Genomic DNA, 27617 nt, shown 5'->3' on the forward strand with positions numbered 1-27617 from the left:
GTTTAGAAAAAGGTGTCTGACTTGTGGCAGCTACTAGACAAGAGTAATTGAAATGCATCTGGCACTGGATTTGCTCTCTTACACTCCATTTGTTTAGAAAGCAAGAACAGTTTTGTGGCTGTGTGTGCCACTGAGTGTTTTGCAGTTAATTTTAGACTTCATTCTGAGTTCCCTACAATGCTTGGTTTGGCTGAAAAATAGAGATAAAGTAGTGATTAGAATTACATTATCACTGTGTCTCCTGGTCTGTGCAACTCTGCTTCCAGATGGCCAATTTCCCTCTTTCCCCATATGCTGCCTGCTGTAACTATGCACTGCTGGCTGCCAGGGACGTGCTGTGCTATCAGAGCCTTCTGCTGCAGAGGTTCTTGTGAACTTCTGCAACTGCTCAATATTCCCTCACATTATGCCTGTGATTATGTCTGCATGACAGCAGGGCTCTTTTGGTTGTAGTTTGCTGCACAGCGTGCTCTGATTTTATTTCCTGCAAATAAGATGCTGGCATGGGATAAAGATTTTATTGGTTTGGATTTATGTATTAATCATTTCATGGCATAAATTGTTAAAGGGAAGGTGGTCTTAAATGCCATGACTTCACCCAACAAAACTCTGTTAAAAAGTGAAGTGGTGTCTCTCAAAGTGAACTGTTACTTAAAATCAGCTGAAATTGTCATGATACTGACTAAAACCCTCAGTAGTTCTTAGTCCTGAAGTAATCTTTCTTTCCATGACTGGAAAGGTGAGAAGGGGAGCATTATAAAGCATGAATGCTTTTCACTTTAGGTCTTCAACTTGATTCTTTTTGAAGATTAAATGAAAGATGGGGGGAAAGGATTCTTACAAGAAACATCCACATACAGTGGCAGGAAAAGGAAGATTAATTCAACCTTGTCTAGATTAGAGAGCAAGATGACTTGTTCATTGATAGAGCTGTTCAAGGACTCACACTGGTGGGAGTGATCTAATGAATGAATTGAGTGTGCACTGAGAAAAGAGAACATGATAAATCTGGTTGATAAGATGCTATTACGACAGTGAGCAAGCACTAGAGGCTGCCATGAACAGGAGCTGTTTGTCAGAGGTTTGCTTGTGAACTTAAGGTTGTGTTCCAAATTTACAGTTACAGTGCTAAGACATCAGAGTTCTGTTGAACAGCTCCAATTTTGGCAGTGATCCCTCCTTGTAGCAGGATTCTAGGTTTTAAAAAGCTTTATGAAAAAAAGGTAAGTAGATAAAGCTTCTGCTCCTGTAAGTTTTACAGACACAGAATTATTTTATAGACAGTCACTGATGAACTGAACACTAAGATCTCTTAACAATCTGGTTTACAGACATTGCAATTTACAGATAGCCTCCTAATGAAACCTCCCCTGCTTATGTAACAGTGCCTCTGTTAGCCACGTGAAGTAGGCAGAACAGGCACAGCTGGCAGTGGCTGACATGAGAGCCACCAAGCACAGCATCCTAACCACCAGTGTACAGTTTAAAAACACCTAGTCAGAGTACAAACATGAAATTAAGATTGTACATTCCCCAAGGAAGCAGAGAACAGCAGTGTGTATAGTAGGAAAAAGGTCAATGTACTTGACAACTGTTAGGAGAAGACTCACCAAAGAATTTCCTGGTATTTTTAATTCCTGCACTGGAATTTTAGGCTACAAATCTTAAATGCCTCTCAGGAAGCTTTCTTTTTGGCTTGGAGAGGAAGACATAAACAAAAGTCATACATACTGAGCTGTACTTCATCTGTATACAGAGGCATATGCAGGCACTCAGCAAAGAATGCAGTTTCACATTTTCCTTTTAAAGGTATTTTTGTACATTTTTGTGTTGCATATTGAAAGTGTAAAAGGTAAAGTAGAACTGATTAATTCTTACCAATGCCAAAACAATTTAGATATCTGAAATATATTCTACTCAGTATCCTGTAAAATGAATTCAGTGAACTGTAGTGTAGAACTCTGTAGGGAGGCATTGTCCACCTTGATTACAGGCACAATCTAATGTCCTTACTGAAAAATAACAAAGCTTCCAAGCTTTGTAGGATGTTGTACTGACTCCATGCCTCAGCATGGAGCTGGGTATGGCCTACTTGGAGCTATTTACTTGTACAAAATGTAGCAGAGTATGAAATCGTTGCCAGTGTCCACCAATACCAAACTGATACCAAAGCTAAAGGCAAGAGCAAGATTTTGGTCAACAGAGGAGGCTTACTCCTGGCTTTAGGACAGTTAAGGAGAAGAGAAAAGAAACTCTTCTGGTATTGGGAAAATCAGATGCAAACTATATTCCAACTGTCTGTCTGGGAGGCATCTATATTCAGTAAAATGAAAACCATATTTAACCTTTTTTCTTTCTCTGATGAAATATTTTGGCAAGATAATCAATGTGAGCCACACACAGGTTGTGTTTCTGGAAAGACCCACAAGTTCTGTGAGTACAGGTGAGGGTGCTAGTTCTGTGATCCAAACACTGCTTCCTCATGACACCTTCCTTTGGACAGCAGCCTTCCTGAAGACTGGGTAGAACAAGGCTCCTCTTGCTTTGTGCTATTGCTCTCAGCACTGCATTTCCAAGGTTGTTTATTGTAAGTGTATTATTTTTCTGCATTGGCCAAAGGTAAAAAATACCATGGCAAATCTGAGAAGGCTCCACTCTCCACAGTCAATGCAGCCAGCCACCTCTGGAAAAATCAGCACTAATGTGCTATATTTTTAGCAAATACCTGTTATTGTTGTTTTTTTTCTGCAGTTATCCAAATGCAGATGTGAGAAGGACCTGATAATGGCATTTTCTCAGCTAGATGAGTATCAGCTTGGAACAAAGCAGCAGGAGATCCTAGCTGATCCATGAATCTTGATTTAAGAACAGGTCTGCTGCTATCACTGAGCTCCCCAAAGGGACAACTCATTGCCATCTTGGCCTTGCTGACAAACAAACCTGCGAAGAGCTCTACAGTGGTCAGCATGAGAACATAGCTACTCAGTGGCCAAAGAGCTGGCTTTTTCTCCCTTGACATCTGGTTGTGCAAAGGCTGAGGTACACAGGTGAAGCAGCAGATATTCCAATCCCACAGGACTTCAGCTCAGGCCTGATAGTATCCACACAGCCCTCATCTCGTTTTCAAGCTCCTCCTCTCTTTCTTGTATCGGTATCGGCAGCACCAGTATTACCACAGTCTGTGATAGACCCAACTGTCTCTTTCAGCACAATAGTAGCACTTGCTGTTTCCTCCAGTGCCCAGAGCTGACCATCCCTTGAAGGCACAAAGGAGTGCATGAGTTGTGAGGAAGAGCAGTGACAGAAAAAGACAAGTTCTGGAACCTTAGTGAAGAAAGAGGGGATCACCAACCCATGGCAGGACTTGTTCACTGTGTGTCAGCAGTCTCTTATTCAGACGTTCGTTCTCTGAGCTGTCACACTTGTCATCTCACTGCCCAGTTCCAGCAATCAAGAAGGTATTCACTTTTAGTCTTTTTTTTTTTCCTATTTATATTTCACCTCATGATTCCATTCTTCTGATCCTCTTCCTGGCCTTACACCCATCCATTTCAGGTAACTGTTGACTGCTGACTTCTCAGTGACTCACTACCTGGCCAGCGTATTATTCACTGTCTGTTCAGTTCTTTCATCTTTTAAGGCACCATTCACACAGAGAAGTATTTTATACAGCTCTGCCAGAGTTGATTTAGATAGCAGAGACAAGGCTGACACTTGTTTTGGTTCCCTCTAGAAAGATTACAGACAAACTGTGTTTAATCAGCAGAAGTGTAAGGACAGCATTCCTGTAGATGTCTGTCTTACGAAGCATCACAGGCCTCTGCCTCTTCTCCAACCTCAGCACCTTCCTCATCCTCCTTGCTACTTATCTGAACCTTCTCCAAAAGTCTGGGCCCTGCCAAGCCAATAACCAGGGCTCCAATTGGAGCAGTGATCAAGATGGCCAGGAAAGCTACTGTCAGTACATCCATTCCATACTTTTCTAGTTGCTCATCCTGATGTCTTCTTGCTGTATCTAGGGCAAGGGAACCTATTGCAGCCTGCAGGAAAGAAAACATTGCACTGAAAGAGTTAAAAAGAAACTAATCATCAGTCAATATTTAACATAGATTTGACATTTTTAGTACATTCAACCCAGTCATTTATAGGCAGCACATGGGAAAGCAATTACACCCATGAGAACAATTTTCTATTAGTTATACTTCAAATTTCCTAACTTCAGAAGTTTATTTGGGTGGTGAAGGATGTTGCTTAGCTGCCATCTTTCCCAGATTTCTGGAGGATGTGTGATTAATTAAATGGTTAGGTATATTGTGTACTGCAGATATTAAAATGCCACACTTTGAAAACGTGTCCTGATAACAGTCAATGAGTAGAAGCTTCTGAAAATTTAATTCACAAACCTTTCAATAATCTTTATTGGTTCTGACTGTTAACTTTGTTTTGCAAGCAATTGTGCTGTTGAGGCAAAGTCTAAATGACTTAAAGATCAGTGAAATAAAGGAGCAGGAATACAACCATCTGGACAGCAATACTGCTGTCAGACTAGTTCTTGCCTCTGGTGTGACTGTCCCCACAGAACTTCATCTGTGAGATATAAACACTTTTACCTTTGTGTAGAGAGTCCTTGGAATCTGTGAGCTGCACTAGTTGAGAAACAGCTGAACTTCCTATTATCTAAGTACAATTAACTGTCATTATTAAGAATACAACCCAGAATGCAAGCAAAACACCCTCAAATAGAAGACTGAGTGCACTTTGCAAGCAGACCTAGGGTGATTTAGAACACGAGCTGCCTATATACTGCATTCTGCTGTTACTGAGCCTCATCCTCTCCTTGTTATGAGGAGCTTTGCTACAACAACAGATTGGGCCTGAAATGAAAGTGATGCTGGAGTGCTTACCTGGACAGTGGCTTTGGGAATCCATGCCAATGAGATGAATACTTTCTCCTTGAAATTAAAACCAGCAAAACACACCATCAGGAATGTTGCTGTGATTCGCACAACTAGGGCAATGCCTAGTGTAGCCACACAGTGCAACAAAGACAAACAGTGCTCAGTGCTTAGGAAATAAGTCTCCTAAAACTGTAACTTATAGTGCAGTTGGGAGTTGGTTTTGGAGTTTTTTTCCCAAACATCTTGTAGTCTGCTTTGCTTTAGGTATCTTCATAGAGCATCTTTGGAAGCCAGAAATGAAAGTTGGATAACGAGTGAGAATGATCTTACCAACAGTTTCAGGCCTCAGAGACGTGACTGATACTTCTGCTCCAATTAAACCAAAAAGGAAAGGTTGAAAGATATTCCATGCAACTGCAACAATTTTTTCTACTTCCCTCTGCAAGTAAAACAGAAATAATCTTTAAATTCACAAAAACGTGGCCAAGTAGACACAAGATTTGATCAGTCAATGGACAAAGTAAAAATGTGTCATAAAGATTGTCCAGAATTGCTCCTTCTTCTTTGACCTAGTACTAAATGATTTAAAATCAGCTGTGATTTTGTAGGTCAGAGCATGTCTAGCTCTGCTGGTAGGCAAATGCTTGCTGTCTCAAGGAGAGAAATGAAATTCCCTGCCCTTTGAACAGAAACAGAGCAGTTTGCAGACAAAGTGTAGTTGATTTCCAGTATTTAGGAAGATGTCATTTGAACAGCTTTGCCATGAAGTTTCTGAGCCTTTGGGAGCCAGGTGCTTAAATGTGTTCTTCCATTTGTATGTAAATGGAGTCAGACTCTCAAAAGTTTCAGTCATGACCTAATTCCACTTGCACTGTCTCTGTGTGAGCAAAGTGAGAGTAAGTCTGCAGTCCCATGTCAGTGAAAGTGTTGGCTGTTTCAGTGTGAAGCACTGTACAAGGGCAAAGTCATCTTTTCCCCTTGCATTTGAACTTTACACCTAACAATTTTCCTGAGGAAACTGCTGCCAGGATAAAACAGAACTCCTCTGCTTACATGAAAAGGTACATATAGCATATCTAATAGCACTTTTTTCTTAATTAAGTGGTTTCTACAATGTTTCTTGTTCTCTGTGGACCATATTTGCTGAATGACTTCCATCATAGACAGTAGGAGGCCATAGCCTTAGAGAAGCTCTGCAGGAAAACCTTGGTAATATGCAGACATCTGTCATATGAGGAATGGCTGAAGAAGCTGGGGTTTAGTCTGGAGAGGAGAAGACTAAGGGGACATCTTATTGCTCTCTACAGCTACCTGAAAGGACATTGTAGTGAGGCTGGTGTTGGTCTCTACTCCTAAGTAACTAACAACAGAACGAGAGGAAATATGGTTTAAGTTGTGCCAGGGGAGGTATAGACTGGATACTAGGATAAACTGAGTGGTGAGGTGTTGGAACAGGCTGCCCAGAGAGGTGGTGGACTTCCCATCCCTGGAAGTGTTCAGGAAGCTGTAGATGTGGTGCTTCAGGATATGGTTTAGTGGTCATGGAAGCTGGGTTATGGGTGGAGTTGATGTTTGTAAAGGACTCTTCCAGGTTTAGTGATTCTACTTTCTGTTCTGTCTCTGACTGTATGTGATAAAAAAGGAGCCAAAGCATTTGAAGCCAAGAAGCTTCATTCACTGATGAAAATAACTAAGCATTTATAGATTGCATATAGCCTTTAGAGGTCCTTGCTTCTGAAATGGCTGAAAAAGCTTTTCAGCTCTAGTGAAGTGTCAGGATGAGATTTTTCTTCTAAACTGGACAGCAACTTAATCCACTAAATAGAAACTGTGATTTCATATTCTTGTTTTAACAAGCCTTGAGATCTTACTGAAGTCAGTGTCTAGATGGGGATAATAAAGTGGTCTCTGCTATATCTGATCCCCTTTCCTTTCTCTTCTTCTTCTCTTGTCCTACTACATGTCACAACGCTACAGCTGTGGAGAGAAAGATGCCCTTAAAACATTAAGTGTTCATGGTGTCAGGCAAGAGAGGCAGTGAAGCCTGCCCAGGTACAGGAATGCAACAGGGCAGCAACAGTAAGAAGCAGCAGGCCTAGTGGCTAAGACAAAGTGACTAAACCCCAGTCTTTCATACTGGTTTTGTATAGCCCTGTTTATTGTGGGCACCCTGCTCTCTAATTTATGCACTTGCTGGGATCTGGGAAAGATGAGGGAAGATGACTACTTAACTGTTTTCCATTTCAGTCCCCTAAAACTGCAAGGATTTTCAGGCCATGTGCACAAGTGTATCTGGGACACCTGTTTGTAAATCTTCCCATGAAGTGACTATGCAGGCTTGCAGACACTCAGAGCTGTAACATTAAGTGCTGCATTCCTAGCTCAGTGCCTTGACAAGTAAAATTTCCTTTACATGGTTTAAGATATCTAAGAAAAGCTTGTGAGCATTTCTTTCTCAGCTTGTTAGGCTCTCAGTAGATATTGAGAGATGTGGTAGCTTTCCGTCATGCTAAACATTAATGTCTTCTGAAATAGATGTAGAATGTTGCAGGTTTTTTAGTCCATGCACCCTATGGAACTTCATAAATTCACCATGACTACTGCTGACAGAAACTCAAACTCCTGCCAGGCTGTAGATCCAAAGGAGTTTTAGCTTGCTGTGCTAAACATTCACCTTTTCATCAGACCATCCCACACCTGCCACAAAAGCTAAGATTAACGTGCAGAGCCCTCCTGATCCAGGAAAGCCAAAGTAGATGCTGCCAAAAACAGCAAACATGGACAGTCCAAGTACAAAATATGATCTCTTCCATGCCAGAGATGCCTGCAGAAAAGAGATAAACAAAATAAAAAAAGGAAGTTTATTGTAGAAATGGAGGAAAATTATTCTGTTAATCCTGGACAGAACAATTTGAAATTCAATATTGCCATTAGCCATCATGAAAGAATCTAAAGCTTTCAAGTGAGACCTGGAACTGCTCTGTTGATTTCAGGAGATATTTTTTGGACATTCATTCCTAAGAAATTTAAGTTTTGGAAGTTTTAATATTTTTGTATCACAAGAAACACAATGCTCTTTCTACAGCCCTGCTTCCACTCTGCAATAACAAGATTTTCTACCTGAGCAGTCAAATACTAGAACAGTTCATCTACAGAGGGCTGAAATCCTTGCCACTAGATGTTCTTAAGCACAAGTCAAGCAAACGTTTTCCAGAGGCAGTCTAGTGTTATTTGATCAAGTCTCACAGCAGACACATCTGTTACATTGTTCCCCATTTATATTTATCTCTTTAGCACCTGCATCACTTTTTTTTGTTGTTGTTGTGCTAGTTTGAAGCAGGCTAGAATGTTTTGGTGAGAAGAATTAGATTACAGGCTGTGAAAGGATAACAGTGGTGATGTCTGCTTTGCTCATAGGCTTGCTGAGATGTATAGGAACAAGGAATAAAAACATTAGATAACACACTCGACACTACTCTCACTGGGGCTGCTGGCTGAGCTGCATCTCTCTAACCTCACCCTCCATTTTGGACTAATCCACTTTGCTTCCTAACCCCCTGGCCAAACCTCCATTCTTCCTTGGGACTGGGGTAAGGTTGAGAGGGGCAGGGGGAAGGTGAAAGGGGTGGTTGGGAGCCCCTCCTGGGGACTCAGGTTTCTGGGAGGGGAGTTGTGTTTCTGTATTACCTTCTCCCTTGTATATTTCTGTCTATAACTGTATATACTGTAAATACCTGCTTGTATATTGTGCTAGCTGTAAATGTAAGCTTCATTCATCTTTCCAGAGCTGGCTGAGTCTAGTCTGGGTGATTTCTAAAGTGTGGGGGGGGTGAGGAACACCCAAACCATCACAGTTGTTGATAACAGAAAAACTTGTGCCCACTGAAGGCATAGTATGCTTTGCAAATTGACTTCCATAGTATCACACACAGTATCACACAGTATTATCAGGGTTGGAAGAGACCTCACAGCTCATCAAGTCCAACCCTTTACCACAGAGCTCAAGGCTAGACCATGGCACCAAGTGCCACGTCCAATCTTGCCTTGAACAGCTCCAGGGACGGTGACTCCACCACCTCCCCGGGCAGCCCATTCCAGTGTCCAATGACTCTCTCAGTGAAGAACTTTCTCCTCACCTCCAGCCTAAATTTCCCCTGGCGCAGCCTGAGGCTGTGTCCTGTCGTTCTGGCGCTGGCCACCTGAGAGAAGAGAGCAACCTCCTCCTGGCCACAACCACCCCTCAGGTAGTTGTAGACAGCAATAAGGTCACCCCTGAGCCTCCTCTTCTCCAGGCTAACCAATCCCAGCTCCCTCAGCCTCTCCTCGTAGGGCTGTGCTCAAGGCCTCTCCCCAGCCTCGTTGCCCTTCTCTGGACACGCTCAAGCATCTCAATGTCCCTCCTAAACTGGGGGGCCCAGAACTGAACACAGCACTCAAGGTGTGGTCTAACCAGTGCAGAGTACAGGGGCAGAATGACCTCCCTGCTCCTGCTGACCACACCATTCCTGATGCAGGTCAGGATGCCACTGGATCTCTTGGCCACCTGGGCACACTGCTGGCTCATGTTCAGGCAGGTATCAATCAGTACCCCCAGAGCACTCTCTGTTTGGCTGCTCTCCAGCCACTCCGACCCCAGCCTGTATCTCTGCACGGGGTTGTTGTGGCCAAAGTCCAGAACATACCTACTTTCTTTCACAATTTTCTGTTCACTGAATTGCCCCTTGATGGTAAATTCATCTACCACTTTCTATAATCTTAATTTTCATTGCAGGTACCACATTCTAGTGCTAATGATATGCACAACCACTTAAAGCCTACAGTCTCGCCACTGGTTTTTTATCTTAGGCCTACTGGAAACATCTTGTAGAAGTAAATGTGCCGCAGATCAATCTGGTGATTATTTGACTGCCTGAAATGGGTATCAAACCCTTCCTGCTTTACATGTGGACATTTCCACAAGCTTGAGGAGAGCAGGATGATGAGCTGTGTTCCAAACTCTGTATAAGGAAGGACTATGTAATCATACATGGTTATCGTTGTGGTAGACAAGCAATCACCTATAAAACACATCCTCACATGACAGGCTTTGCAGCCTGGAAGCTGTTTGCACTGTACAAGGCTTTCCCCCAAAACACATGAAGCTTGGAAATGCATAGCTGAAGAACATCATCCCTTAGCAAAGAATCTCTATTTTTTTAAGAGCTTTTCTTTCAAACTGGGTTTTTACCTGGTCGTGGCTTGGGAAATAGCGAACAAACATTCCCAGAATTGCCCCAGCTGCTATGCCAACAGCAACCTCCAGCACACCACGGAGCACGTTGTTCAAAGTAGAACCTATTTGGTGGAAGAAAACTTGGTTCAGTATGCCACACACAGACCCTTCTTGCACAAACCATGCTGTAGACTTCTGAGGGTGATTCCAGGATGGTCAGAGAACAAAGGGAGGGAACCGATGGGCCTGAAAGCATTGGATAATGCTGCTTCATCTCTGTGAAAGCTCATGCCAAGAAGGTGTGCCTGAGAAGTCAAGAACCACTGCAAGAACATTGTCAGACCCAGGGAAATTTGAAAGCATTATGTTGTGCATGCAGGAACCAGACTTGGCAGCTAAGGGAGCAGACAGGGAAAAGTGTTCTCTGAAAACTGTTGTGAACCACATCTCAGAGCAGACAGCATTGCACCAGGACTTTTGATCATGGGTAGCTTCTGTCTCCATCCTGAATTCCATACCTTGTCATACATGTCAGTAAGTTGCAAAATGGTCAGTCATAACAGAGCACATATTCTTCAAAATAGCAATTTGTTCTGGATTTCAACATGTAGAGATTAACCAGCATACCAGAAGAGAAAGCCATCCCAAGGCAAGTGTTGAAGCCTGTAATAGCCAGAATGTCATCAATACTTCCAGCTGCCATTAGCAAAGTTGGGACACCTTTCTCCACCCCATATCCTCCAGCTTGTAAAATCAGCATTGAGGGAACCACCACAGCAGGGGAAACTGCACCTAGAACAAAACTGAAAAGACAAGTTCAGCCTCTCTTAAAAAGAAAACACTGAACAAACAAAACTTCAAAAATTCTGACCCCAGTTCTGTATAAATAACAAGATCTTTACATAAGGTATTTTCCTTATCTTTCCCTGCTAATTAAAAGCAGTGATATTTCTATGCAGATTTGCAATCAGCTCTTACTTCCTGCCCAACTCAACAGTGGTGTCGCTGCAGGCCCAGGGCTCATGTGCAGGGCAGCTGGACTGGTCACCTAGACAAAGCAAGCTAATTGCCTTGCAGGTTCCACAGACTAAGGCTTCCATCCACACTGAAGGCCAGTTATGCTCCTTCATATATGACTTGATTGTCTCATTTAGAAACCTGACCTAGCCATGCTTACAACTTAGCAGCCCAGTTCCTTCTCATAAATCAGTGTGTGGCAAAGTTTGTTCATCTTGCACCAGTATATGGGTCTGGACCAAATTCACCAGTAGTAGATGGAAAATGTTTTTCCTCTTCAAGAATACTCCAGAATATAACATGCCATGTCTTAATTCCAGCATGAAGATGCTCCAAACCGTGGTGTCCTTTCCTGTCCCTTAAAAACCTCAGTGTTGTGGTTGAAGACTCAGAGACTGCATCATCCTCCTTCCTACAAGTGCTCAGATCACAAACAGAGAAGGGTAATGATGCAAGTATTCCTCCACAGCCTGGAAATGTGGCCTTTAATTTAGCTGCTAAGCCAGGCATGAATGGTAAGCAAACAACCACAGGGGCTAAGCACAGCTTTCTAGGTGACATTAAACTGAGGTCTCTGCTTGCCACAGAGAATGAGACACACTTGGATCATTTAACTGCAGCATGAAAATAAACACCTTTGCCCCAGAGGAGAAAATACAGTATGTCACCCTAATATAAATCTGTGCTAGTTTGAAGCTAGCTAGAATGGTTTGGTGAGAAGAACAAGATCACAGGCTGTGAAAGAGAAACAGTGGTGATGTCTACTTCACTCATAGGCTTGCTGAGATGTATAAGAGCAAGAATCCAAACATAGATAAGGGAGCTGCTCTTTGTCCAGGCTGTGGGCTGCATTTCTCTTTAACCTCACCTTCCATCTCTTTGATTAATCCACCTGCTTCCTAAGCCCCCTGGCCAAACCTCCATTCTTCCTTAGGCACAAGGCAACGTCTGGGGTAAGACAGAGGGGTGAAAGAAGGAGGAAGGGTGGTTGGGAGCCCCTCCTGGGGACTCAGGTTTCTGGGAGGGGAGTTGTGTTTCTGTATTACCTTTTACCTTGGGTATTTCTGTCTATAACTGTATATACTGTAAATATCTGCTTGTATATTGTGCTAAGCTGTAAATAATGAGCTTCATTCAATTTCCAGAGCTGGCTGAGTCTAGCCTGGGTGATTTACAAAGTGTGCGTGGTGGGGTGGGTAACACCCAAACCATCACAAAATCCAGAGGAGAAAAGAGAGTTGTTACCCTAGTATAAATCCCCATTGCCATGGCAAATCCATGAACAAGTGAGCAAGAACAGCAGCTGCACATGTTTCTGAGAGGCACGGTCCAAAAGAAAGCCTTAAACAAACTGCTTTGAGCTTCTTAAGAGCCTGCAACAGACAAGTACATTCAGATATTAGTATCAGTGCACTTGGCTTCATAGAAGATAGATAAATTTATGACCTGATATCATTTATCACAAGGAGCCCAGCACCGGATGGGACAGCTTTACATGACCTAAGCCTGAGATAGGATTAAAAGCACAACTGGATTTGGTTATCAGTTTCCAAGTGTGCTAGTGAAAGCCACAGAATCTAGGTTTGAAAAGGGAAAAGGTTCCCACATACCACAGGAAGGAGTGGCAGAAAATTCTGTTTGGCTTTTTGTGCAGAGTAAACAATGTGAGTGGCTAAGGTAGCTGGGATCTATTTGAAAAGAAGTCCACCCTCAAGACAGTTAAGTTACTGACAGCTACTTCAGGCCATTTACTTTATCCACAAAAGCTTTTGCTGTCATCCTACAAGTTGCAGGAGCACCCCCAAAAAATGATCCAAACAAATCCATATACGAATCATGAAAAGTTGAAGAACTATGTAAACTTGCCACAGGGAGCCAAGCATCTCTTTCAGATGTCCCTTGTTTGATATCCAGAGCAGATTGCTTTCTATTTGGCTCAGCAACTTCAGTTATTCCTCCAAAACAGAATATTTGACTTGCCATGATGGCCTTCAATAGTCACCAACATGGTGGTGACAACGGCACCACTATGGACCATTTTGACATGGGAAAACAAATCAATCAATCAGTGAAGAGTTTTTTAAGGCCAGGCTGGATGTGGCTCTGGGCAACATGATCTAGTGGAACATGTCCCTGCCCATGACAGGGGGGCTGGAGCTAGATGATCCCTGAGATCCCTTCCAACCCTGCCAATTCTGTGATTCTGTGATTTTTCACCAGCTCAGTTTACCCCAGCGTAATTAGTGCTGAGAATCACCAGAGCAACTCACATCTTTATCTTCTCAGCTTCAACTCCATGAGGAACAACTGTAACTACATCAACACATTGCTACAGAGTTCAAATGACAGTTTTGATTGCTACATTAAAAAAGAAAAAGAGTCAAAGATGAAGTTCCTTTGGCAAAAGAAGTTGTCATGGAATAGAAAGAAAAGTAGTCTTAGGAAACTGGGCATCCAGGCTGCCTGTAGCAACACACAATCCACAGGCATTCAAGTTTCAGTGTCTTGGGGAAAAAAAGCTTGCAATCTAGGCCTTTTTCAAGAATGACAAAACCTATTTTCCTAATTATCTGAAGCAGAGCACTGGACCAGGGGTGACCTCATTGCTGTCTACAACTACCTGAAGGGAGGTTGTAGCCAGGTGGGGGTTGGTCTCTTCTCCCAGGCAACAAGGGGACACAGTCTCAAGTTGTGCCAGGGGAAGTATAGGATGGATGTTAGGAGGAAGTTGTTGCCAGAGAGAGTGATTGGCATTGGAATGGGCTGCCCAGGGAGGTGGTGGAGTCACCATCCCTGGAGGTGTTCAAGAAAAGCCTGGCTGAGGCACTTGGTGCCATGGTCTGGTTGACTGGCTAGGCCTGGGTGCTAGGTTGGACTGGATGATCTTGGAGGTCTCTTCCAACCTGGTTGATTCTATGATTCTATGATAACTGTACCAACTGCACTTGACCTAAGTTTTAATACAAACTTTAAGCAGCCTCTTAAATAAATAGGGACCAATATAGTACAGCTTTATGTCAGCTAGTTGCTTTTGATCAAGTGACACCTTGCCTTCATTGATTTGTGGAACATAGTGTTCCATAACTCTTTTTGTTCACAGGAGTGCTACAGGGACTCATCTTGTCAGGTAGCATATTTGCATTAAAATGGAAAAAAAACCCAAAGTTTCAGTGTCAACTGGCAGGGAGTTTGTTGAGGAGTGTAAACTCTTCCTGACAGACCATGATGCAGCACATGTCCTCAAGTGGTTCTGCTCACAGAGGTGAGGGAATTTCTTTAAGGCAAGGAGGAAAACAGTCACAAAATAGTTTTTCTTTGAGTATTCTTTGGATTGCTTGCCTGCTTTACAAATCCAGCTACCAGTTTTAATGTACACATGGTGATGCAATAGAAAATATGCTTTCTGTAATGATCGAATTAGCAGATCCTCTAAGAGGGAGAAGTTAAATAATTTTAACAGAACCTGTTATTCAGAACCTGGTTTTGAGGGCTGTGCCTCACACAGATGGCTGGTGCCTTACCTTTGGATCCAGGCCAAGTCCTGCTCGGGTCAAGATAATGGAGAGAGCAATGTTCCTCAGTGCTGCAGACCAGCGTAGGTTTATTTGGACAATGTCACTAATGAATGGAGTGTTTTGGATTAGGAAACCAGCAAGTAGCATCCCTTAAATGAAAGAAAATAAGCTCCCATTAAATGATTTGTATTTTTATTGCATGACAAAAGCTTGCATAGCATTGCTAAAACGAGACACTGTGTTATGTATTTATGAGAGACGAAGAAAGAATTCAGGTTCTCAGTCATTAGCCATGTTTAAACAATGGAGACTGAGGCATGGAAATAGAGAGGCATGCTCAAAGCAATGAAAGCAGCCTTAAGAACACATTGGATAGCAATGAATAAATTGCGTGATACTGACACAGCTTTAGTGTGAGTCAACCAAATTCAGTTTTGTTCACCAGGTGCAGGTCATACTTTCCATTAGCAAAGACACCCCAGCCTCCTTTAATGATATTTTTCTTGTTACTTACATAAAAAGAGGAATGTGGTCTCATATTGCATATGTTTCTCAGAAGCTGGAAGTTTATTAGGTGGGGGGTTTGGACTCAATCTCCAGAGCTTCCTTCCAACCTCTATCATTCTGTGATTGTGTGATTAAAAATCTTCTTAGGTGTAAGAAATGTAGGTATTACAGGAACGATAATTCTGAGTTCATTGGGGGAATATAACCTTAAACACCTAACCACAGACTGTTTTAGAATGCTCTGGCAAAAGGACTCATACAGAAAGAGGGGGAAAAAGAGGGCAAAAAGAAATCAGGAAGTTGATCTTGCTGATTGAGCTACTTGCAAGATCCAACCTTTTGCAAATATTAGCAAAACCATCTAATCAGAGCCTTTTTGCAAAGCTATCAGAACTGTAGGATACAGAACAGTAGAGGAAAGGTTGACTTTTTACCTGCAGAAATTCAAAGACAGATTTTTGTGGCATAACTTTACATTAGCCACCTTAAGAACTAGGAAACCAAAAAAAAGGCAAAAATCAGTGTTCTCTGTTTGGACCCAGCTTTGTGTGAGCCTTGGCTGTGGGCTTCATCTGCCCTGCAATGCACTAAACTTTCAGGCATTGTTCCTGCCACTAGCTGCCAGAGAAAAACCAGTGGAATAAATCTGTGATACCTCATGACAATTCTGTCAGACTAGCATAATGGTCATATGCTCTTTGCAATGTTTGCCTGAGGTCCAAGTCACTGCAGCTACCCTGATCCAGAAATCTACTGAACAATACCCAAAAACTCCATCTCAAAGGGCAATAGAGGGCTGGAGCACCTCTCCTGTGAAGTCAGGCTGAAAGAATTGGGACTCTTCAGCCTCGAGAAAGCTCTGGGGAGACTTTATAGTGGCATATATCTGAAGAGGACCTACAGGGAGGCTGAGGAAGGACTGTTTAGAAGGGCCTGTAGCAGTATGACAAGGGGCAATCGTTTTAAACTGGAGCAGAGTAGATTTAGGTTGGACATAAGGAAGAAGGAGCATGGTAAAATACTGGAACAGGCTGCTCAGGGAAGTTGTTGAGACTCTGTCCCTGGAGATATTGAAAATCAAATTTGGTGTGGCCCTGAGCAGCCTCATCTAACTGGAGGTGTCCATGCTCACTGCACAGGAGTTGGACAAGAAAACTTTTGAAAGTCCCTTCCAACCCAGTGCAATCTGTGAAGCTGTGAACGTTGCCTGCTGCAAAAAAACCCTCTGCAGTATACACCTAAAATATACCAGGTGACTGTTTCAGTAGCAATTTCACTCCTTTTTTTTCCCCCAAGACAGAGGCTCAGAGGTGTTTAAGTGCTCAGTCACATTAGAGTCACCTGTGCCTAGTACATGTGGATTAAAAGCATGTAAGAGTATGAGTCATATTTTTAATGTAAAAAAGAGCATTCCAAGGCATCATCTGTCTCTTCTGACTCATATGCAGTTTTCCCTCAAAGGCCGAGCATCTGAGCAATGAACTCTGTCCTAACCAGCTCAGCAAACATGTCCTGTCATGCTTAAGTTTCTGTTCAGTATTACCTGTCTGACAAGCAGATTCGTGCTCAACTCCTAACTTTCAGATACAGGGGGAATTAAAGGAGAATTCAAATGGTCAGAATTGTTTTTTTAAAGGGAGATGTTTAATTAGACAGGCTCCCTGTGTATTACATTCTGTATTCATGTTATTGCAGGCATGCAGGCTATATGCAAAACTTCCCTCCCTCTCATTTGATTTTTTTTTTTTCCTAGCTCGTGAAATTAAGCATTGCAAGAATGCAAATTAATTACTAAAACTGGAAGTCTAGGTTAAGAGCCCTGCTTGGTGATATTAAACTCAAATTTCATGTAACTGTAACTTCAGAAGGAACTAAAGTACAATAACCTTAAATTTTCCTTCCCCTCTACTCTGCCCCAGTGAGACCTCATCCTGAATACTGTGTTCAGTTTTGGGCTCCCCAGTTTAAGAGGGGCAGGGATCTGCTGGAGAGGGTCCATTGGAGGGCTAGGAGGATGATTAGGGGACAGGAGGGCATGGCTTGTGAGGAGAGGCTGAGGGATCTGGGGCTGTTTAGTCTGGAGAAAAGACTTAGAGGGGATTTGGTAAATGTTTCTAAGTATCTGAAGGCTGGGCAGGAGTGGGGGACAGGCTCTGCTCACTTGCTCCCTGGGACAGGACAAGGAGCAATGGGTGTAAGTTGCAGCACAAGAGGTTCTGCCTCAGCACAAGGGGGAATTTCTTTACTGTAAGGGTCACAGAGCACTGGAACAGGCTCCCCAGGGAGGACGTGGAGTCTCCTCCTCTAAGGACTTTCAAGGCCTGTCTGGATGTGTTCCTCTGTGATCTGTATTAGATAGTATTGTCTTGGTTCGGCAGGAAGGTTAGACTGGATGATCTCTTTGGGTCCCTTCCAACCCCTGACATCCTGTGATCCTATGAACCTTTGAATCTATAGGTATACAGTTCTCTGGCCCCCAGAGAATAAAGAGGAGATCCTTAGTGACATTCAGGCAGTTTCACCTGAGCCACTTTAGGGGATTTTGCATTTCCTCAGAGAGGACCAGATAAAACTCACTTGGAAAAGCTACAGATTTTGAGTGTGATGCAGTTTGGTCCCAATCCACACATACCTAGCACGTAGATACTACTTGATGGTTTAAGCATAACTATGCAGTGGGGGGAAACAAAGGAAGGATATCTTACCCAGAAGAGCAGGGAGAGGAGGCAGTGTTCCTATTTTAATGAATCCAAAAATTTTGCCTCCAATGACAGCAAAAAAATAAAGAAACAGTATTCCAAAGAGATTTCCACCTGGGAGAGACTCAGTACCGGTGATAGACCAAACCACAGCCCAGACCAGCACCACAATTGCAACTGGAACAGAAAAAATATGAATCATTTCTCAGTGCTAACTTGCTATCAGATCACATTTATTTTCTACTAATGAAAAAGGTACCATGACTTTCAGAAATAAAATCACCTCAAAAATCAGTTTAATCATAACAATGTGTTTAATCTTTGATACTCTCTAGACTGATGATCTGATTTGATAGATAAAGTACTTAGAAAATAGTTACAGGAACATCATTAGGGACCAGAAAGTATTGAGTGAACAGTGGGGCAACGTGGCAAGTACTTAACAGGTCCCAAACTTAAAGCAAAGACTTTCACTTGCTTATCTCATATTTGCTTATCTTCCTTCATCTACTTAAGAACTGCAGTAAGAACCTACTGCTGTACAACCTGCTACATCTTCAAGCTAATGACAGCAGCTCCATTCTGATTTTTAAAAGAACCTGAGTATAATATTTAGGCTGGATGTGCTTGTGCAAGACATTGCTATCCCTGGCAAAAATCATCTGAAGAAGGACATGTCTCTGGACAGCCCAAATTAGTACAGATACTTTCCTTGATATAGCAAACAAAGAGAGATAATCCACAGGGGAAAGAAATCCTGAAAATATTATAAGTGAAAATATGATGTGAAAATATTATGCTCCTTCCAGATTCCCTAATCTGTTTGACAGGAATAGGCATGCAGAGATATGAAAATAGAATAGTGAAGGAAAGAGAAAATTGTGTTTTAATAAATCTCTCTTCTCACATTGCAAGGAAATGCATTGCATTTCCAGACATGATTTTTCTTAATCTGATTTGAGAGTGACAGATGTCAAAGGATTTCCAAACTTAAAAGCCTAAGAATCCCAAGTGAGAGAATGGAGGCTGTGGAAGCAGTCAAGTGCCACAAGAAGTGTCTTTTTGTAGGAATAATCTAAGATAATCTAAGATGGCTCAGCCAGCCATCTTCTTCTGTGAGCCTTCACTCTAAGGCAAATCTTAAATAAAATGGGTCAGTTAGTCTTAGGATTCTTGGATTTGTAAGCATGGGATATTAAGGAAGAAAAGATATCACTGCAAAGTCTCCTATCTGTTGCCTCCATTCAACAAAAAGCCATTGTGGCTCCAGTGTGCCAACATTACCACTGTATTTATAACTACCTCAATGCTCCTCACACCAAAATGAGATGAGAATTAGGAGGTCTTTATTCTGATGAAAACGATTTGCAATGCAAAAATGTACCTATAATTTTAAACACAGAAGAGAGGAGGGTGAAACAGAAACTCTACATTCAGATCTTTGTTTCGGCTCTTCTTTCTCTGCTAAAACACCAAAGCAAAAGTGTGATAGGTAAAACATAGCTACTTCCTTTCATTATTTTCATGGACAATGAAGAAATATTATCACATCCAGAGCAATGAGTACTTAGTTAGTCATATCTTCTTTTAATTGAGCTCTTTCTTACGTACCATTTGTTACTGTTTGGGCCAGTAAACCCTGAGGAGGACAAGTACATATGTGCCTCCATGTTCTTGCAGGTGTTGAAGACCCCACTGCTGGTTCTGGGGGCTGCTGAACACAGTGATTCAAGAGAGCAGTTTCTTCTGTTTGTATATTCCCATCAGTACCTTTGGCATCTGCTGGTGGTCCCTCCTGAATGAAAACATTGAGATGCTTTCAGAAGTGGCACCATATGCATTTAAGTAGAGTACAAGACCTGAAATCAGCTATTTATGCACTAGATCTACACTGTCTACAAGAGACTACATTAACTAAGAAATTGCTGCAGGAATGGTCCAGCTTTGCACTGTATTTGGGATTTTGGGTTAGGTACTTATCTGCATGGCACAAAGAAGATAATCAATATGCAGATATGGGGGACTTCAGGGTATTTGCTTTTTTATCTGTGACTGACAGAGCTTCTCTGCCCTCACAAATATCACCTGCTCAGCAAGAATGTCAGCATACTTGATGAAGAAACAATATTGACAGGCCAGGTTCAGCTCATCTTATATGCAAACTACTTATATTTCCTACTATTTGATAAGGTTCTGCTTCCAGACTGGATTTTACAATACAGTTAGTGATTAGAATCATCTTGTAGAATCATAGAATCAACCAGGTTGGAAGAGACCTCCAAGATCAGCCAGTCCAACCTAGCACCCAGCCCTAGCCAGTCAACTAGACCATGGCACTAAGTGCCTCAGCCAGGCTTTTCTTGAACACCTCCAGGGATGGTGACTCCACCACCTCCCTGGGCAGCCCATTCCAATGCCAATCACTCTCTCTGGCAACAACTTCCTCCTAACTTCCAGCCTATATTTCCCCCGGCACAACTTGAGATCATGTCCCCTTGTTCTGTTGCTGGTTGCCTGGGAGAAGAGACCAACCCTCACCTGGCTACAACCTCCCTTCAGGTAGTTGTAGACAGCAATGAGGTCCCCTCTGAGCCTCCTCTTCTCCAGGCTGCACACCCCCAGCTCCCTCAGTCTCTCCTTACAGGGTTTGTGCTCCAGGCCTTTCACCAGCCTTGTTGCCCTTCTCTGGACACGTTCCAGCACCTCAACATCTCTCTTGAACTGAGGAGCCCAGAACTCCTAAATAACTTCTATTGCAAAGCCTTGAATCAAACTATCAAAGCCTTCTTCTGATTAAACAAAATGTAAAGAATCAGGGCAGCTGGTCAGTGCAAACGTTACTCACACGATCCATCGCTGGAAGGCTCAAGCTGGTATGTCAAGTTAGAGATGGAGAAATACTACCCTGGGAGTTAGCCCCTGAAAGAATGGTTGTTCCTTGAAGCTGTTCTCTTATACTGATTCATCTACTCACCCATATTCATAGTCAAAGCACAATTTGACCATTTTTGGATATGTTCCCTACTTTATTTTAGGGTCCTTATTTTTGACTAGTTAATCATCTGCCTTCCCTTATGATTATTCACCTTCATGTCAGCTCACTGTCATAACATAGACATGGAATTGTTGTCTATACTGTGGTTTGGCTCTTTGCCAGTGACAGTTCCACATTTCCAATGATTTTTTGTCTCTCATTTCTCTTCCTTACTCAGAGTCACAAATGGAACACACATCTTTTGAGCTCTCGGCATGGAGTTACTTGTTTATCTGCCTTGTGAGTCTGTGATCACCAGCTACCCATGTGAATCAAGATACACCATAGAGTATTTATCTTCACGCTCTATATGCTTACTCTAAAGTGCCTTATATTAAGAAATGTTATTCTTGGATTTACTGCAAATCTTTTAAAATGCCATAGACATTTCAAGAACACTGGAAATCACTACAGAGTCACAGAAACATTCAGGATGGAAAAGATCCTCAGGATCACCAAGTTCAATCGATATCCCTACTCTAGAAGGTTTACCCTAATCCATATCCCCAAGTACCACATCCAAACGACCTTTAAATACATCCAGGGTTGGTGACTCAACCACCTCCCTGGGCAGCCCATTCCAATGCCTGACCACTCTTGCTGTGGAATTTTTTTTCCTGATGTCCACTCTAATTTTTTCTTGATGTCCAGTCACAATTTAAGGCCACTCCCTCTCGCTCTAACACTATTTACCTGTGAGAAGAGACCAGCACCAACTTCCTCCACAATGTCTTTTCAGGTAGTTGTAGAGAGTGATGAGGTCTCCCCTCAGCCTCCTCTTTTGCAAACTAACCATCCCAAGCTCCTTCAGTTGCTCTTCATAAGATTTATTCTCGAGGTCCTTCCCCAGCTTTGTTGCTCTCCTCTGCACTCTCTCAAGCACCTCCACATCCTTCTTGTAGTGAGGTGCCCAAAACTGAACACAATACATGAGGTGTGGCCTCACCTCAGAGATTTTTCTTAAATAAGGAAAAAAAGACATATATGGATGCCTCTCAGCAGGTGGAGTGACAATTTGAAAGCAAAGGAGTGATCCTAAGTGCACTGAATTCTCTTCCATAGCAGATCATAAAACATACAGGGGTGTGTTTTTCCACTTCTAGCTGAAACTGCAACCACTGATTTCCAGCAGTCCATCATATAACAAACTTTAAAAAAAATGAATGTTTTCTAATTGTAGGAAATTCCCATTGAGATTTCTCTTCATATTCCCTTTGGGTATAAGGATTTTAAGAGATGTAGGAAGAAAAAGGAGAGGAAAAGGAGGAGGATCCTTCTCTGTCTAAAATTGCACTTTGAAATCCTAATTCATTACCTTGCTTTGCTCATGCATGGGAATCATCCCATTTCTGTCATATACTGTTGGTTCAGAGTCTTCATTGTCATTTAGAATATCCTCTTTAACCATTGTTGCAAACCTAAGGAAAGCAATAAAGGTGGGAAAAAATTAGAGAAAAGGAAGTAATACTGTTTTCCAGATGGAAGACTTCTTGGAGATGTTGTTGTCTTCCCACAGACCTGATGAGAAAACCCCCTCGTGGCCCACTTTGGAATTTAATGGGGTTTATATGCCTGCATGTGCTATGCAGAAGAACAGGAGATAGAAATTAACATAATTAGGGCTGAAGCATCTTCCGGAAGGGGACAGGCTGAGGGAGTTGGAGCTGTGCAGCCTGGAGAAAAGAAGACTCCTGGCAAACCTTGTAGCAGCCTTCGAGGCAGAGGGAGCTGGGATTGGTTAGCCTGGAGAAGAGGAGGCTCAGGGGTGACCTTATTGCTGTCTACAACTACCTGAGGGGTGGTTTTGGCCATGAGGAGGTTGCTCTCTTCTCTCAGGTGGCCAGCACCAGAACAAGAGGACACAGCCTCAGGCTGCGCCAGGGGAGATTTAGGCTGGAGGTGAGGAGAAAGTTCTTCACTGAGAGAGTCATTGGACACTGGAATGGGCTGCCCGGGGAGGTGGTGGAGTCGCCGTCCCTGGAGCTGTTCAAGGCAGGATTGGACGTGGCACTTGGTGCCATGGTCTAGCCTTGGGCTCTGTGGTAAAGGGTTGGACTTGATGATCTGTGAGGTCTCTTCCAACCCTGATAATACTGTGATACTGTGAAAGTGGGCCTACAAGAAAGCCAGACAGAGACTTTCTACAAGAGCTTGTAAGGATGGGACGAGAGGGAATGGACTGAAGCTTGAGTTTTAGAGTGGATATTAGGAAGAAATTCTTTACAGTGAGAGTGATGAAACATGAGAACAGGTTGCCCAAGGAGGTCATGGATGCCCCCTTCCTGGAGGTGTCAAGGCCAGGTTAGGTGAGGCGTTAAGCAACCTGGTCTAGTAGAAGGTTCCTCTACCCATGGTAGGGGAGTTGGAGTTAGATCATATTTCCACCCCAGACCATTGTATTAATTTATGGATCTCTAAGAACAGTATTAAGCTTACAAATCAAGCACACAAAAAAAATTAAAAATCTGAATTTTAAAATCACAGTAATCTGTGATAACCTGTTAGTGCTTCCTTAAAACTATGGCTAATATCTATATCTATCTATATCTATCTATCTATAGAATCAGTCAGGGTTGGAAAAGACTACAAGGATCATAGAATCATAGAATCATAGAATCAACCAGGTTGGAAGAGACCTCCAAGATCACCCAGCCCTATCCAGTCAACTAGACCATGGCACTAAGTGCCTCATCCAGTCTTTTCTTGAAGACCCCCAGGGATGGTGCCTCCACCACCTCCCTGGGCAGCCCATTCCAATGGGAAATCACTCTCTCTGTGAAGAACTTCTTCCTAACATCCAGCCTAGACCTACCCTGGCACAACTTGAGACCGTGTCCCCTTGTTCTATTGCTGGTTGCCTGGGAGAAGAGGCCACCCCCCACCTGGCTAGAACCTCCCTTCAGGTAGTTGTAGACAGTAATAAGATCACCCCTGAGCCTCCTCTTCTCCAGAAGGCAGTAGAGAATTACAAAGAGGCATTGAGCATTTGCTCACAGATTATTGTTATTACCCTCGTGGGGGCTAACCACAGTCCAGACAGTGCCCAAATGCTTTCAGGGGACTCTGTCTTCTTAGACATTGAGGCTTGAATCTTCCTGGCTTCTGGGGACAGGACACAGACAATCTCTGACCTTGTTCTCCTGGCTTCTTCTGGACCATCTGTATATATGTCCAGGGATTCTAGGCAGGACCTTCAGGTGCAGAGGCAGATGTTGTGCAGTCTCAGCACCATGTCACGCTGGCCACACAGGCCAATTGTGTGCAGGCATCCAGGGTCTGCTCCTGGTAACTGGCGGCAGTGGAGTTTAGCAGGCAAGCAGTAAGGCAGTGTGCAATAGCAGCAGGGCTGGGCACAGCAGAGAGAGCAGGCAAAGAGCAGGGAAGCAAAAGCAGGTTTGTTTACTTGTGTATCTCCTTTTATCCGTGTGGGCTGAGATTAACTGCCCTTTGGGCACAGAATAGCCAGTCAGGATGGCAGGTAGCCAAACCTTACCATATTAGGCAAAGCCATAGGCTCACTTTTCCCTAATTTGGGAAAAGCACGGGCTTTGGACTAGGCAGGCACAAGCTAAGTGCGTGTGCCTTACACCACAGGACCCTGGGCAGGCCAGACTCAGTGGCTTCAGGTTTTGTGTCCCTTTCCCATGCTTGCCTCTCTGGTGGAGCAGGAAAACATGGCTAGGCTAGCCAGGACACGTACAAGCCTACTTTGTGCCTATGAGGCCTACCACAACAACAAGGGAATACTTCTTCCCTGACACAAGATTCAGCTTGACTGCCAGAAGAAGTTTTAATAGCATGGGTCCATCTGACATCACTGTTCACAAACACATTGGCTGCATATCTAGGAAACAGAAGACTGAATGAAAATGTGGACTATGAACAGCTTACACTCTATATTCAGGCAATGCTGATGAAAATGTCTCTTGTTTAGTACCTCTATCCCACAGAAACATTTTTGAGAGTGGGGAAATAAGATCGGAGTTGTTTGTGAGTAATTGTCACTGTATTTACTCAGTCTAACTGGTCCACTTCTTGCCCTGGAGATGCTAGTAAGAAATATGGCAGTGTACTGTTCTGTGTGTCAGAAATTTTCTGCCAACATTTACTCTAGTTTCATAAGTCTGAGCCAACAAGACTTGCATGCACATATCTGAAGACAAGGCTGGCGGCGTTCTTCTCTATTACAGCAAAGGTGTACATATAGGCATAGAGAAGGTGCTGTAGCTTGGCCAGCTCTACAAAGAATAGGTGCTTCTGGGTCAACCCTACCTATTCCCTGGACCTGATGAGCTCCATCTGTGGGTCTTGAGATAACTGGTGGATGAAGTTGCTAAACCACTTTCAATCATATTTGAAACGACACAGCAATCTGGTGAAGTTCACACTGACTGGAAAATGAAAAACATAATCCTCATTTCCAAAAAAGACAAAGGAAGATGTGGGAAACTACAGTCTCACTTCTGTGCCTGGCAAAATCATGGAGCAAATCCTCCTGTAAACTTGGCTGAGACACATGAAAAACAAGAGGGTGATTGGTGGCAGCCAACATAGTTTCTCCATGTGAAAGTCATGCCTGATATATTCATTGGCTTTTTATGACAGGGTAATAGAACTGATGGACAAGAAATTGCAACATGGGTGGTTTTGAGTTGTTCTGATATGAAATAGCCTTGAGACACAGCCAAGGAAGACAGGAAGAACACAGAAGCACAGCAAACATTTTCAGTGCCTTCCAAGGCAGCAGTTTTGGTTGCTTTCCTCTTTACTCCAGTTCTAGCTCTTCTATATCCTTTTTCATTACTTCTGGTGGAACCAAATAGTTATGGTTTCAAAGTTTACTAAGTGATGCTTTGGTTTGGGTTTGGTTGTTTTGTTTTCATAGGATTGTTCCTTTCATCGAGGCTGGGAATACACAAATGTAAGTCTCCTAACTGGAATAGAAACTATGGGCAGCCTAGTAGCATCCCACTCCTTCCCTTTACTGACTACTCCAGGGCATATGTACTCCGGGGTAGGTATAGGCTGGATGTTAGGAGGAAGTTCTTCACAGAGAGAGTGATTTCCCATTGGAATGAGCTGCCCAGGGAGGTGGTGGAGGCACCGTCCCTGGAGGTCTTCAAGAAAAGACTGTATGAGGCACTTAGTGCCATGGTCTAGTTGACTGGCTAGGGCTGGGTGCTAGGTTGGACTGGCTGATCTTGGAGGTCTCTTCCAACCTGGTTGATTCTATGATTAAGTTTGTACTTCTGAAAGGGGTACATATTGGTAAGGGACAGAAGGATGTTTCTCTCTATCATTCCTGAAAACCTAATCCAATAGAGTTTAAGCCCATAGGCCTGAAAACTGTTGTCTAAGATAAGAGTTAGGTGCTGAAGTTACATCTATCAGGAACTGAGAGGAGGGAGTAATCCCAAGAGAACTTCAGTGTGGAGCAGTGCACCATACAATAGTATGGCTGAGGATGTCTTGGGAAAGACACCCTCAAAGCTAAATAATGAATGCTTAACTCTAATGGCCTCATGTAATTCAGTAAAAAACCAAAAAAACATTATCTACCATGAACATCAACTCAGGTAGAAGGAAGAAATCATAGGATGGGTCTAGTTGATTGGCTAGGGCTGGGTGATAGATTGAACTGGATGACCTTGGAGATCTCTTCCAACCTGGTTGATTCTATGATTCTAGGGATGTGTAGTTGCTGACATATGTTAATACTTTGAGAAACTCAAGTCCATCTTACAACAGCTTCAGCTCCTGAAGTAGCACATAGGAAAGAAAAGCTGACTAAGCAAGGAGATGGGCTGTTCTGCATAACAGTAACAGTCTGAAGATGGGAATGAGGAGTTTGACAGCAGATGTGCTGTCCTTACCTGTTTTGTAACAGGTTCTCACCTTGTCATGTTCTCTGTATGACTGCTTTCAATAGTAACAACAATGAGACCAAAGGGAATTGTTCAACTTACTCACACCAGGGTGGGGTGTTTTTTTGGGGTTCATGGGTTTTGTTCAATGGTGGTTTTGTTTCTGGTGGTTTTTGTTTTAGTCGGTGTTTGGGTTTTGTAATGGGTTTGGTTTTTAAACTTCACCCCCTCTATACAAGCGGAATTAGTGATTGAGAAATCACGGAGCTGAATTCATACCACGGAGTTAAGCCTGTTACTGGTTGTTTGCCATGGTAAAAGCCTTAATTTCAGTACATCCCAGTAAAATATATGTTCCTTATTTTAAAGAAAGAGGGATTTTTACTGTAGGCTTTTACCAGACCTGAATTGTTGCTAACTGGTAGGGAGGAAGAAAGAGGGCGATCTGAAGAGGTAACTGACAGCGGCAGGCTGTGCATGCCTGTATTGCGAGCTCTGTTGCCCTGGCGACTGCCAACATTCTGCTTGGCACGCCCAGTACAGAAAGGAATTCAAACACACAACCACAGCCACTGCCAAAGCAAATAACGTTCAGAAAAAAATCCCAACCCCAGAACCCAACAAATATCCTCACCCCACGCCGTGCACCACCATCCCCAACGATGTAAGTAAACCCTGATGCAACTTCCTTCCCTGCCTGCTCCTGCTCGGCAAAGCTAGCTCAGCTTCCCATGCTGCCTCTCCTGCCGCTGGAGACGGGACGAGACGGGAGCGGAGAACCTACCTGAGGAATGGGCGAGGCCAGAGAGAAGGAGCCGCTGGCTGTCCGTCCCCTCGGGCACAGCTTCCCTGCGCAGGGAGCCGGGCAGGA

General features: G+C 43.2%; 1 protein-coding gene across 3 annotated transcripts; it reads right to left on the minus strand.

Annotated features, from left to right (window-relative positions):
- Positions 1 to 1191: 1191 nt before the first annotated feature.
- Positions 1192 to 27608, minus strand: SLC9B2 (solute carrier family 9 member B2). 3 transcript variants are annotated; one of them, XM_064148418.1, is made up of 12 exons: positions 27531 to 27608; positions 22198 to 22300; positions 19460 to 19643; positions 17855 to 18025; positions 14649 to 14791; positions 12373 to 12500; positions 10738 to 10913; positions 10126 to 10232; positions 7573 to 7722; positions 5229 to 5337; positions 4905 to 4952; positions 3896 to 4040 (listed from the first exon to the last, which is right to left on the minus strand). In XM_064148418.1, exons 2-12 carry the CDS (start codon positions 22288 to 22290, stop codon positions 3991 to 3993), a joined length of 1359 nt encoding a protein of 452 aa, XP_064004488.1. In that variant the 5' UTR covers positions 22291 to 22300; positions 27531 to 27608; the 3' UTR covers positions 3896 to 3990. The 3 variants fall into 3 exon arrangements, with proteins under 3 accessions (XP_064004490.1, XP_064004488.1, XP_064004489.1); XM_064148420.1 differs by lacking the exon at positions 27531 to 27608 and having other exon boundaries at positions 1192 to 4040; positions 4905 to 5036; positions 5224 to 5337; positions 22198 to 22630; XM_064148419.1 differs by lacking the exons at positions 4905 to 4952; positions 27531 to 27608 and having other exon boundaries at positions 22198 to 22630.
- Between the last annotated feature and the right edge of the window lie 9 nt (positions 27609 to 27617).

The sequence above is a fragment of the Pogoniulus pusillus genome, chromosome 9 (genome assembly GCF_015220805.1).
Source record: "Pogoniulus pusillus isolate bPogPus1 chromosome 9, bPogPus1.pri, whole genome shotgun sequence".
Classification (NCBI taxonomy): domain Eukaryota; kingdom Metazoa; phylum Chordata; class Aves; order Piciformes; family Lybiidae; genus Pogoniulus; species Pogoniulus pusillus.

What these genes read in the sequence shown, in the direction of transcription:
- SLC9B2 (XM_064148420.1), bottom strand. Translation starts at nt 22,290, where the DNA reads ATGGTTAAAGAGGATATTCTAAATGACAATGAAGACTCTGAACCAACA. An exon ending in TCCTCTCCCTGCTCTTCTGG is followed by an intron (nt 14,792 to 17,854) that starts GTAAGATATCCT and finishes CTTTCATTTAAG; the next exon opens with GGATGCTACTTGCTGGTTTC. An exon ending in TGGGATGGCTTTCTCTTCTG is followed by an intron (nt 10,233 to 10,737) that starts GTATGCTGGTTA and finishes TCCACCAAATAG; the next exon opens with GTTCTACTTTGAACAACGTG.